Below are 12,016 nucleotides of genomic sequence, written 5' to 3'. Positions count from 1 at the left end.
GTCAATAGTAATATATTTTTCATTAATTATAACAAACACATCACACTAATGTAACAATAGGAGAAATGGATGAAGGGTATATGGGAACTCTAGTATCTTCTCGATTTTTCTATAAATCTAAAATTGTTCCACAAAATTTTTTAAAAGTCTACAGGTATACATGAATGTATAGAAAAAAATCTAGAGACACTAAATATTTTTATGGTAATTTTATCTTTGCTGTATGAGTTACTTATATGGAAGACATATTACTATCAAAATAACTGAAGATACATTGGAGAGAAGGTAAAATTGAAAATAAAAACCAGTTTAGGCTTAACTTTTATCAGCAGAAAAGTTTTATTCCTTCTAAGGACAACTGACACCACATCCAAGGCCTTAAGTTACAGACACAAACCAAAGTAGCCATTAGCTATTGAAGTACAAGACATACAGTGGGGGAAATGCTTCGCCATCTGAAGCATACACTGAACTTTGCTCAATTGACAGCTGAGCTCTGCTATCTGCTTGCGCTTGGGTGTGGCCGGGGGTAAGAGCGTATCTGCAGAACCAAAGAACAGCTGTGTTCTACAAGTACTGAAGCATTTTAAGACTGCATTGGTAGGGATATATTTTCATGGTGAAGGGAAGAGGGGAACAAAGCTTAATCCCTTCCCACATAACATTAGGCAGCCTTACAGAGAGCCACAGCAGAAAAGCGAACTTCCCCTTGCTCACGCTCAGTGAATTCTCTGCAGACCTTGGCGGCATCCTGAAAAGGAGGAAGGTCATTAATATCCAAAAGGCAAAAGCTCAAAATGAAAGTTTCAAAGGAAAAGTACCAGTAAGGCTTATTAATGCTCAAAGTCCACCCCGGATCAACTAAAGTTCCCATTAAACTTGAAAACCAGGGCTTAAGGTGAGAGAGAAAACAATCATGTGATGGGAAAGACATGGACCCACATCACAGATTTGACTCCAGAAGCTTTGACTCCAAATGTCCTGTGCTTCTCCTGCCTTGTGCTTGGTTTTGACAAAACTATATCATCAATGCTCTTTTCCTCAAATTGAAACAAAATGAAAACTGATCTCTCTTCCACAGGGCAAAAGTTCTCTAAACTCAAATTCTCAGAGTAGAGACAAATTTCTTTTAAGGAAACATTTCACAAAACAGCCTTAAAAATTTAAATATTTGGTATTACAGGTACAGACAAGTGATGGTTTCGTAGATATTTTTGAAGTGACATGTGTTAACTAATTCTAAGACCGAGATTACAAAGACTGGTAACAGAAAACTGATTCCAATACAGGCATACCTCTTTTTTATTGCATTTCATTTTATTGCACTGCACAGATTTTGCATTTTTTACAAATTAAAGGCAAGATTCTCCACCAGCAAAAAGATTGCAACTTGCTTTACTGCAATACTCTTTATTGAAGAGGTCTGGAACCAAACCTGCAATATCTCCAAGGTATATCTGCATTAGTTATTTACCAAATTCTAGGTTTAAAAGCCTTGGGATCATAAAAATCACTCTGTTCAATTTGCAAAAAGTCCAGTGGAAAGATAGCTCCACAAACCACAATAATTATAAGGCCTTTAAGAGGACAGGTAGTACTCTATGACACAACTGTCATGCTCCCAAAGTCTACAAATCACCAACTCGATAATGAGTGTGGCCCTTAAAGCATCAACCATACCACAGTTTCATTCCTGCTTTGGAACCACATATAAAAACTAACGGGGATCTAGACTGACACTTACATTTTATTCTCTATCAGAATTTTTAATATATTGATATTCCAGGCCTTCCTTCCCCCACTTTACTTTCCAATAGGACCCCCACTGGTGCTAGTATTCAGTGTGTGCTTGTGAAGAGAGAAAGCCATTTCCTGCACAATGAGTGGTAACCTAAATTCATTCACGTTGAGGATATTTGGGTTAAATTTATGTATTTTCTCATTGGCTTAACAATTTCGTTTATAGTTTAGGCAACCTAAAACATCTTTAACCATACAGAACCAAGCTGATTTAATAATTTTCATGAATTAAGATGCTGGTTTATATTCATTTAATTTTAAATGAAATTCTAATTAGTTTAAAAAAAAAAAAAGATTTACCTTCCTCACACCTCATAAATTCTACTCACATTAAGTTTTAGGTATCCTATGTGGGGCGCATTTTGTGTTATTAGTGTTAGATATGAGTTACATTAGAGCTTTATTAGAAGAACCAGAATCTTCTCCCAAATGGGTCACAACCAGAAATTTTGCTTCTGTTCTTACTCTCCCCCATAAGTAAATTCTGACTCTTTCTTGCAAATTGCCCCATTCTCTTTCTCTAGGTCTAGTTCTCATTCTATATTACTATTCTCATATATCCTTTGAACATCCAGAATTAGCTCTAAGTGATCACAGGTGTGTATGACAGCAAACTGGAGAAAGTGACCCTCCTTCCTAGAGTGGCATATTTGGCCCACTAGCACCTTGAGTCGTCAGGTCCATGACATTCCAAAGACAAGCCTATTATATAGAAAGTCAATGTTATATAGTGACTAAGAGCACAGACTCCAGAGACAGCTGTCTAGATGTGAGCCATGATTCTTCCATTTAAGTCACTGACCTTAGGCATCACTTAACTTCTGCACTCTGGTTTCCTCATCTGTAAAATGTAAATAACACCTAACAGTATCCTTAGAAGGATTCTATATAAGCTATAGGTCACTTAGAAGAGCATCTAGCACAGGGACAGCAAATTGCAGCCTGTGGGCCAAATCCGGCCTGCTGCCTGTGTTTGTGACTAGAGTTTCAGTGGAACCGCCATACACATTCATTTAACCCTTCTCTATGGGCTGCTTTGGAGCTGAAAAAGCAGAACTGAATACTTGCAGTGAGGCCATATGCCACACACAGCCTAAACCATCTTCTTCTATCTGGTTCTTTACAGAAAAAGTTTGTTGTCTGCCAGTCTGCACACAACATGTGCTGAAGAAAGATCAGCTGTTAGTGCTATAAATGAAGTAGTTATACCTTAACAGCATTTTTTTATTTTATCACGATTATGCAATTTTCCTTTATAACAGCAAACTGATTCAACTGTAGAGACTTGTTTGAGTGTGAAGAAGCCTAGGGTAGCCTAAGAGCCCCAGTCCAGAATTAAGAAGTTTCTGTAGTCACTTGTACCAAGATGGTTATAGTGATCTTCAAGTTCTTGTCAGGCATGTTTTGAATCTGCTTCTCTCATCCTGTAAGAGTGGACCATGTGGAAAGAAAGTGTTCCTGAAGTTACCTGCCTAATCGGAATCCTTAATACACCACCTACAAAACTGACCCAAATTCAGTAGCCTGGGAGGGATAAGGGAAGGTTCAGGCTGCTGCTCCATTAGTCATCAGCTATGACGTAACCAGACAAGGGGGTGATGGTCACCTTACTTCCACAAAGAAACAAAGCAATGGCTTTCAGGCTAATTCTAACTATGGGCTGAAGACAGCGTACAATACAGATCAGTCAGGGCTGCTCTGAAAGATCCTATTTAAAACCGTTTGCTGTAAAATAAGATAAAATTACTAAGATGACCTGTAAGCCCCAAAGAATGTGATTAATCCAGATGCTTGGTGCTGGCTGTCCTTAGAATAAACAACTTGGCTAAAGAAACATGGGCCCTACTGAAGATGGATTCCAAAGCTTACCTGCAGCAGCAAGTCCTCTGAACTGCTGCCATGATTCACCGGAAATGGCATCCGTCCATCTGTAACAAAGACGCTAGGCATGTCAATTTTCTCTGCATGATTTCTGGCTCCTGTGCCTGTCCAGCCTAAAGGGAAGTTTTAAATTCTCCCGAATACCACTGCCACTCCCACAAAGGGAAGCCCGGTTATGAAGCAACAGGATAGAAAGGAGGTTCCAGTGTCCCTAGATTTCTATTCCAGGCAATCCTCATCTGTAAGTAACAAGATCACACAAGCTCAACTCAGCTTGTGAAGGGCTTGTGCCCCATCTCCTGGGAAGGACCACAGAACAAAAGTCAAATATAGTCTGAGGTGCAGGGAAGGTGGAGGCAAGAAGGGACCCTTGAGATTGCATCTGCCCCTCAATGACTGCCAGTTAGCCCTAAGTCTCCTTTACCCTTCTATGCCCATAGGCAGTGTCTTGACTTGAGACAACAGATGCAAGTCTTTCTCCATTAATAGATGACTCTCTTACAAGATGAATACCAGTTATCAAAAATGACTCCAACATGTCCAAACCATTTTTACATAAACAAGGTCATATTTCGGCATTTATCTTTTCCAAAGTATTCCTTATCTGAAAAGAATGATGCTAGAAGATAATCCTGTACTGATAGTGCTGCAGTGGAAGGTGGGAACAGAAAAACTGAATACACATGCATCCGACTGGTGCTGACCTAGAAGCTTTATTCTCCTGTGACTAAAGCCAGTAAGCCATTCATTTAGCAGGTCAGCTGCCTGAAGGGGGATGCTCATGGTAGGATAAAGGGTTAAGTGCCCCCAGAAAAATACCCAGTTGTTTTGGCTTCAAAAATAATATATTAAGTGCCATAAGTTACATGCCAATACTGTAAGAGGAACTAAGTGTGAAAGCATTCATTAAACTATGTTAGATTCCAAAAATGGAGTAAAACATACCAAGTTCATAGAGGTGGCCATCCACGTTATTAAAGAGAATAAAATGAAAATTCACTTTGTCATCGACCTGAAAGAAGAAATTTCTTTGAAAATGATTGTTTTATAAGAACTTAATTTGTTAGAAATGTAATAAGTATATGAACTGACTTGCTTGTATATTTTTTAAGTTATTATAGCTAATAGTTATGTATTACCTATATACTAGGCCCTAATCTAATCTCATTAAAGTAGATAGACTGTAACTGTCAGAACTCTGTAACTTGTTTTTTACCGAGGAGGGAACTAAGGCTTAGGGAGATAAGTATCTCATCCAAATTCAAGACTAGAAAGTGGCAGAGCCAACCGTCATAGAGGTACTGCCACTGATTTAAATCTAATGGAACAGTTGACTAGAAGGTTCTGTTCAGATTAATGGTACATATAAGCCTAAAAACTGTCAGTCCTTGTTGGTATACCTTACTATCCCCAACAGTCTGAGAAAATATCCGAAATGCTCAACTACTAAGAAGGGTGTTACTCACTCTACTAGACTCATCTGGATCTAAACAAAATACTATCAGTTTGAATTTACTCAAGACTATGTCAAATCCCAATTAGATCTGAGAGCCTTTTTTATGAACCAGTCTGGTCAATGTGTTATTTCAGTAGTTTTCTGATGTTAATTGGCCTTGGGTGGAAAACAACATTTAATGGGTTCCAGTAAGAGGTTCCTGCATATACTTCTGGGAAAACACAGGTGACTCCTGGGTGGTCTGGCTGATTTGCATTTGCGCTTACCCGACACTGGCCTTCCTGAGCCACAGCATCATGGGCTGCCTGAATGGCCTGCAGAAGAGAAAATCCTTAATGCAAAAACCTCCCAGAGTTATTGAAAAGTGATGCTCCTAAAGTTCTTTTCCTACCTCATTCTTTTCAAAGCATTTTGCTCTGTCTTCAGGAGACAACTTCTCCGTTTCAGAAAGAAACTGTCTCAGGACTGACCCATCATCTTTAAAAAAAAAAATGCACATATTAGTATACATAAAATAATGCAAACGATGCATGTTACTACTGATTTAAGCTGTTGTATAAGCTGGTCATGTTTAGCGACCTGAATCTTTACAATGACCCCCAAGGATGTGGATAAATTGTCCCATCTTCCCCAGCTTCTTTTTCCCACCTCTCCCTACTCAGTGCATTCAAGCTAGAGATCTCACCATTCCTCCCATGTGCAAAGCTTTCTTGCCTCTGCTCCTAACCATTCCCACCTCACACTTATCTCTCAAATCTCTTATCATCACTTTGGTATAGAACTTATCCTTTTGTAACACATATTTGTGAGATTTTTAGTGTCATAAAGACAGGAACTGTCGTACCTATTACTATACCTACAGCACCTAGCAATGAACAGTTAATGTGTATTGCAGACATACACAATAACATTCTAATCTAATAATGGTCTCAAACCAAGATTTTTATTTCAAGGTAGAAAATGCAAGCTTATCAATACAGGTATCCAGACAGACATTAGCCTAAGGATTTTAACAGAAATGTTAAGAGCCAAATAGTGTGGCCTAGAGACAACTGACTGGCTGACAGTTAGTATAAGCGTTTTGCTGTTGCTCAGTGTGGATAAGTCTAGGAGACACCAACTACACAGCTAGAGCAAGAGTGACTTGTATTTCAGAAGACCTCGATTTGGACTTTCAGCTCTCAACTTAAAGTAAATTTGTTAAACTGGGACCATTCAAAATTTAGAAGTGACAGGAATCCATTTAACTTTATGACGGCTGTGATTCAGATTAAGCCTTTGGCACTATCATGTCCCTGGTTACAAAAGAATTACTGTATCTCTGCTGACCTCAAGAACATAGTACTCTTAAGTGAGAATTACTGCAGAAAAATAGAAGGAATCAAGCTACAACTTTTTAACATGGCCAAGTCAAGTTAATATTTGAAAAAGTAACTTTTAGAAGATCTGGATATTTATGGCCAAGAAAACCTTTTTTTTTTTTTTTTTTTTAATTTCAAAAGTATACCAGTAGTAGATAGTCTTGGCCACATTTTCCTTGGTTTTTTTTTTTTTTTTTTTTTTAAATGTATCTGACCTGCTATAAGGAAGAGTGTGGACTATTAGTTGAAATTATTTAATCCTTAGCCACCTCACCCATTGTTTAAATCAGATTACTGCCACCTATTTCAGTAAATAAATTTTTATTGGAACACAGCCATGTTCATTGGTTTACATATTGTCTATGGCTGCTTTTGCACTACAAGGGCAGAGACCATATGGCCCTCAAGTTTGCAAGATTTACTCTGGCCTTTTAAGAAAGTTTGCTGACCCCTGACCTAAGTCAGACAAAAGGACCATGTATTTTAACATATTTTAGAGCTATTAATTGTGCGTATGATAAAATTAAGACTCATTCATTTCTTTTACATCATCCACAACATCCACTGAAAGTGGGTTAAAGTCCCTAACCTGACTTTGTTCACAGTTAGATCTTTCAAGGTTTCAACCTGTTGCTATGCCTCCCTGCAAGAACTTGCACACTGTATGCGTCTGGCTGCTCTAAACTGTTTTGGTTCTCCTGTTGCTTATGAGACACAGCACCATTAAAGACAGGTCCTAACTGTTGATGTTTTATGGCTTAACACCATCTCTAACTTTTCAGAACTGTTGCGAATTGAACAGGAATACATGAGAATGATGACAGTAATCGGTCCAAAAGAATGTTCTTTATTCTTCACCTCAGACGCAACTAAGCTGTCTGCAGATGGAAGAGCACATGCAGGAAGGCAGTATAAAACTAAGGATCACACTCATTCTTCCTCTAAGAAGCCAAACCATGCTTAGAAAATGAGTTTCCTTCCTTTAAAAGAGAGAAACAAGAATTCACCCACTGATTATCTCTGGATAAGTAAGTTTCAAAAATTTTGAAGGCAATGATATTGCTGAATAGACCCTTATGGGATTTGTTTGGAATGAAGAGTTACATTTAACTAGAAGTCAACTAGAGGATGACTGGCCTCAAAACTCACACTTACCAAATTCTAGTTTGTCTTGATTATTGGCCACTGCGTGTATAAGTCCGATGGTACCACAGGAGTTCCCAATGGTCTGCTTCATGAAGTATACTTTGGGACTGACTTCTTGTCCCTTCAGTTCTTCAATCTGTTTTTTCCTGAAGTTCTCATGCTGTGGACATAAAAAACATGTTAATATCTCAAAATGAAAATGTAGAGAACAGATGGCAGCACAGCAAGTTCTACCACTTAAATGGAAACACAAGTAGGATGTATGACCAGGAGCCTTGACTCTAGATGCAGGCCAATGCCCAGAGAATGGCCTGTCTGCCTCCCACACCCATACCAGCCCATGGGGTTCTGAGAGGTTCTGAGGCTCCACCCAGATGCTGCAGTGCAGTAACAGCCTTGGATATTGCCCAAGGCTTTGTCTAGACACCACTGCAACATTTTAGCTAGAAATGGATGGTATCACAAAGTCAGAAAAACAGACAAGTTCATTATATAACATAGGAATCTCAAACAGAAATATGAAGAGCCACATAATTTTCTTCTTTTAAGGTCAACAATGGCTGTATGTCACATGGGCATCCCAATCAAGCTTTGGTCAATTTAACACCCAAAAAGAACACCAGCCAGATTATGTCCCACTATTCTTTAAAGTTTTATCTATTCTATCCAAGTATACTTTTCAAAACAAAGCAAGCCTTAACTGTTAAAAAGAGCAGTTCTTAAAAATTATTCCCTTTTTTAGGAAGGAAAGACAACTGGTCTAAGGTGCTGGCTGTGATCTCACAAAAACTCTTCCTCATCCTACAAGAGGATGATGTGACATTGTTTGTCCTTGCCAACTATAATTTGAGGACAGATTAGCGATGGAGGGGAGGAAAGACCCCAGTAAATGAATGAGACTAGAGGTAGTTTTCCTCAAAGCATCCATCAGTCCTTTGTACAGTAACTTAGTAGGCTTGTCTGAACTTTTCACTAATGAGTTTTAAAGACCATACAGGTATGACTTCTCAGATAAAAGCAGGGTGCTAATGTAATAGAAATATTAATTTCCCATAACAAGTATAATTTGGACAGAACACCAGAAGCAGATTTCCAATTCTAGTATGTTTCTATTATATGAGACTAAAATTAAAGCCTTGTCTGTGGCACCATGAGAGGAATGTGATCTCTTGTCCTACAAGATTAACTTAAACTCCAACTAATAGGCAGTTCTAGCATTCTGTATCTACCAGACCCTTGAACTGAGTTACTTATTGACTATTAAAGCTTTTCACTTTTCTATGTTAATTAAAAAAAAATAATAATCGGGATAGCACCATCCTTTAGGGTTGTTTGAACACTTGCATGGACATACTTCTATAAATATTTCATTATTACTTAAAATTAATGTTTTAGAAGTGGTCCATTTAGGATTTCATAATATTCTTAGACAAAAGTGGATGCTTTCTAAACTGACATCGGTTTGGATGTCAAGCAAAAAACTTCAATTTCTTTAAATTTGCTTCCATGCTTAGCCCAGTAGGTGTTTTGTATCACAGAATAGGTGCTCAATAAATCTGATAGACTGAACTGGACTTAAAGGATTAAGTATCAAACTCTTTCAGACATATAAAATATTCAAACCAGAATGTTCTCTAACAAGAACCGCTTAATCCAGCAAAAGGAGACCAGTGGGCTTTTGAAAGACAAACTCGCTGCACCACTGTCTCCCAGAGGCTGTGCCTCTGAAAGCTGCTCAAAACCTCTGAGTCATCATGGTTCCTCTAAGAAGAACGCTCTGAGAGGGGCTCAAATGAGACAGAGGAGATGGCGTTTGATTTGGTCAATAGAGAAGCAAATTTGACCTGCAATTATTTGGCAGCTCCGTTTTTATCTAAGACTTTGGCAATAAAAAACATGTCCGTGAGATTATCCTAATTAGCTTTAATAAGGTTTTTTTTAACCCACAATACTTAGCCTATTTACAGGGGGAACACTTGGAACTTCCCATAGGGCTTAATTTATGTTGAGGATGCTTCTAGAACACCCAGCCTTAAGATGGTGCTTCAGTTAAGCTGTGTTTGTAATGATGCCCAAAATGCTAATGTCTCATGCCTCAAGCTTTCTAAAGGAAGTTTCAACCACTCCCAAATCAGGGGTCAAGTGACAGCAATAGGAGACAGACAATATCATGCTAATTAGTGGAATTCTACACATCACAATTATTCCAGCGACCTTTTTATATCTGATGCTCAGTCTCTGAGGTACAAATATCCACGTACACTTATAGGAAGACCATCTAAAAGGAAATGAAAAGGTCTTTCCAAGACTACTTTACTGCCAACCTATTTCATTTAGCTACAAGGTCGGAGAGGAAAGAGGGTAAAAGAGGTGGAAGAAGGTTCTCACACAGGAGCAATACACAAATGATTAAGATTTTTTTAAAGCACACTGGAGAGGCTAAAATCCAAGTGTGCATGTTGTAGGAAATGGAGGAGTAGGAAGACTCCCGAGTCCACCGGAGACCCGGGCAGTTAAGGTGGAAAAATTAAAGAACTTGGTTTTTTTGCGGAAATTTAGGCAAGCCTGTGCCCCTCCATTCAATAGCAAGGCGGGAGTCTGAGAACCAAATAATAATCTGACAGGTGACAGCCCTTAAAGGGAAACGACCAGCCAGCCCATGTCTTGGCATGGAAGGCTCAGAAATGCCTAGGTTCAAGTGAACTCATGAGTAGGATAAATTATTTCCCTGGACAACCGGGATGATAAAACAGATGCTCTTTCTCTTCTAAATTTAAGACAATGCTGGATGCATGAGCAAGGAGGCAGTAAGCTCTATTATAACAAGAGCCCCAATGAGTAGGTACTTCCAAAGTGCGGGCTCCTCCCTCTATTCTCCACGGGGAGGAGGCAGTTTGCCAAGTCTGGGCGCCAAGGCCAGGTGCGGAGGGGAGTCGGGAGTCAACAATGTTCTCAACGCCTCACTCGGGATAGAGAAAGGCGCTCATGGTCTGCGAGGCCCGGGCCCCGCGCCCTACCTGGGCCGTGAGGGGAAACAGCAACAACAGCGCGCAGGCAGGCGCAGGCACCGAGCTCAGAGCCTCATCCTCCAGCCCCAGCACGTCCACAAAGCGCCACTGGCCGGCGACCCCCAGCCGGGCCAGCACCTGCGGAGAGGAGACAAGACGGCCAGGCCCGCGGAGACAGTCAAGTGGTGGGGGCGGGGCCGGCTCGGCACAATGTGCGCCCCCACGCGAGCCTGGGAGGAGGCCCCCACGCGAGCCTGGGAGGAGTCCCCGACCCACACCCCGCCAGAGCGATGACACAGCACAAAGCGCGGCCCACACGTGGCTCTCGCGAAGCCCCGGCGCACGAGTCGGCTCGGCCCTCTCCACGCCCTCGGGAGCTCGGCCGGGCGCTCGAATCTGGGCGCAGTCTCCTCCTCCTCCTCCATCCATCCCCCACCAGTTTCGCAGCTTCACCTCCGCCCCCGATGTAGGGGCAGAGGGGGGTTGTCCCGACCGCGCCCCCGCCCGCCGCTGCTGGACCGCACAGGGCGTCGCTACGTCCCTGCGAAACGGCCGGAGCCGGTGGGCGCCTCCGCCTTGGCGCTTCCGGGGAGGGGGACAGAGGCCGCACGAGTCGCCACTCACTTTGTTCAGCATCTGAAAGGCAAATGCAAAAAATAGAAAAATAAAACCAGTCAGCGATATGGCTGCCTGGCGAGGGCTGACCCTCAGTCCTGTGTTCCCCAAGCCACGGTGCACCTGACGCTCACCTCGGGGTTAATCTCCATCGGTTTGAGCTGCATCTTCGCGAACCGAAGAAGAAACCTAAGCACAGAAAAGAGCGAAAACAGCAAGTGGAGCCGCCCAGGCTGCCGCTATAAAGCGCCGGCCTGACGCACTGTGGGTGCCTGCGCAGGGGGATCGGGGCAAAACCAACGAGGGGGAAAATGGTCAGTCGCAGCCAAATGGGCACGAATCCCCCCTATGCGCAGCGCAGAGTGGTACGGCCGGACCCCCAAACCTTGCAGTCTCACTTGCTGGTGAGATAATCTGGTGGTTGTGGAGATGGGTTTTGTTGGTGGGTGTTCCTTGATTGTGTGGAGCAGTCCTTTTGGTGGAGTCTAATTTTTTTTTTTTTTGCGAAGTTTTTGGAAACCCTTTCTTTCTACTATCCCAATTACCCGAAGTTCAAGGTTTCTGAAGCGTTAAGAAAATCCCAAATTCAACAGGTATATATTTAATATAAATATAAATAGACGTCTCCCAAATCTCGCCGCAGTTTGCATTGGACCTTAGTGAATGCATCCTCCATGTTAAATTACACCGGTAGCGAGGTTCGTTTTTAATTGACTGCCTAGAATAAAACATAGTCTGAAATATAACAG

General features: G+C 41.3%; 1 protein-coding gene across 4 annotated transcripts; it reads right to left on the bottom strand.

Moving 5' to 3' along the window:
• Positions 1 to 320: 320 nt before the first annotated feature.
• On the bottom strand, positions 321 to 11,531 carry UCHL1 (ubiquitin C-terminal hydrolase L1). 4 transcript variants are annotated; one of them, XM_011362779.1, is made up of 9 exons: positions 11,402 to 11,531; positions 11,277 to 11,288; positions 10,662 to 10,790; positions 7,654 to 7,804; positions 5,529 to 5,614; positions 5,404 to 5,451; positions 4,627 to 4,693; positions 3,670 to 3,728; positions 321 to 751 (listed from the first exon to the last, which is right to left on the bottom strand). In XM_011362779.1, the coding sequence occupies exons 1-9, from the start codon at positions 11,432 to 11,434 to the stop codon at positions 665 to 667; spliced, it is 672 nt and encodes a 223-aa protein (XP_011361081.1). In that variant the 5' UTR covers positions 11,435 to 11,531; the 3' UTR covers positions 321 to 664. The 4 variants fall into 4 exon arrangements, with proteins under 4 accessions (XP_011361081.1, XP_023387984.1, XP_023387985.1 ...); XM_011362780.2 differs by lacking the exon at positions 321 to 751 and adding an exon at positions 3,007 to 3,224 and having other exon boundaries at positions 11,402 to 11,514; XM_023532216.1 differs by lacking the exon at positions 10,662 to 10,790 and having other exon boundaries at positions 11,402 to 11,509.
• Between the last annotated feature and the right edge of the window lie 485 nt (positions 11,532 to 12,016).

The sequence above is a fragment of the Pteropus vampyrus genome, unplaced genomic scaffold (assembly GCF_000151845.1).
Source record: "Pteropus vampyrus isolate Shadow unplaced genomic scaffold, Pvam_2.0 Scaffold79, whole genome shotgun sequence".
Lineage (NCBI taxonomy): Eukaryota > Metazoa > Chordata > Mammalia > Chiroptera > Pteropodidae > Pteropus > Pteropus vampyrus.
Note: the sequence above shows the minus strand (reverse complement) of the source record. Positions and strands in the feature narration are given on the sequence as shown.

What these genes read in the sequence shown, in the direction of transcription:
- UCHL1 (XM_011362779.1), bottom strand. Translation starts at nt 11,434, where the DNA reads ATGCAGCTCAAACCGATGGAGATTAACCCCGAG. An exon ending in CTCAGGAAGGCCAGTGTCGG is followed by an intron (nt 4,694 to 5,403) that starts GTAAGCGCAAAT and finishes TTCTTCTTTCAG; the next exon opens with GTCGATGACAAAGTGAATTT. An exon ending in TGGCCACCTCTATGAACTTG is followed by an intron (nt 3,729 to 4,626) that starts GTATGTTTTACT and finishes TCTTTGTTACAG; the next exon opens with ATGGACGGATGCCATTTCCG.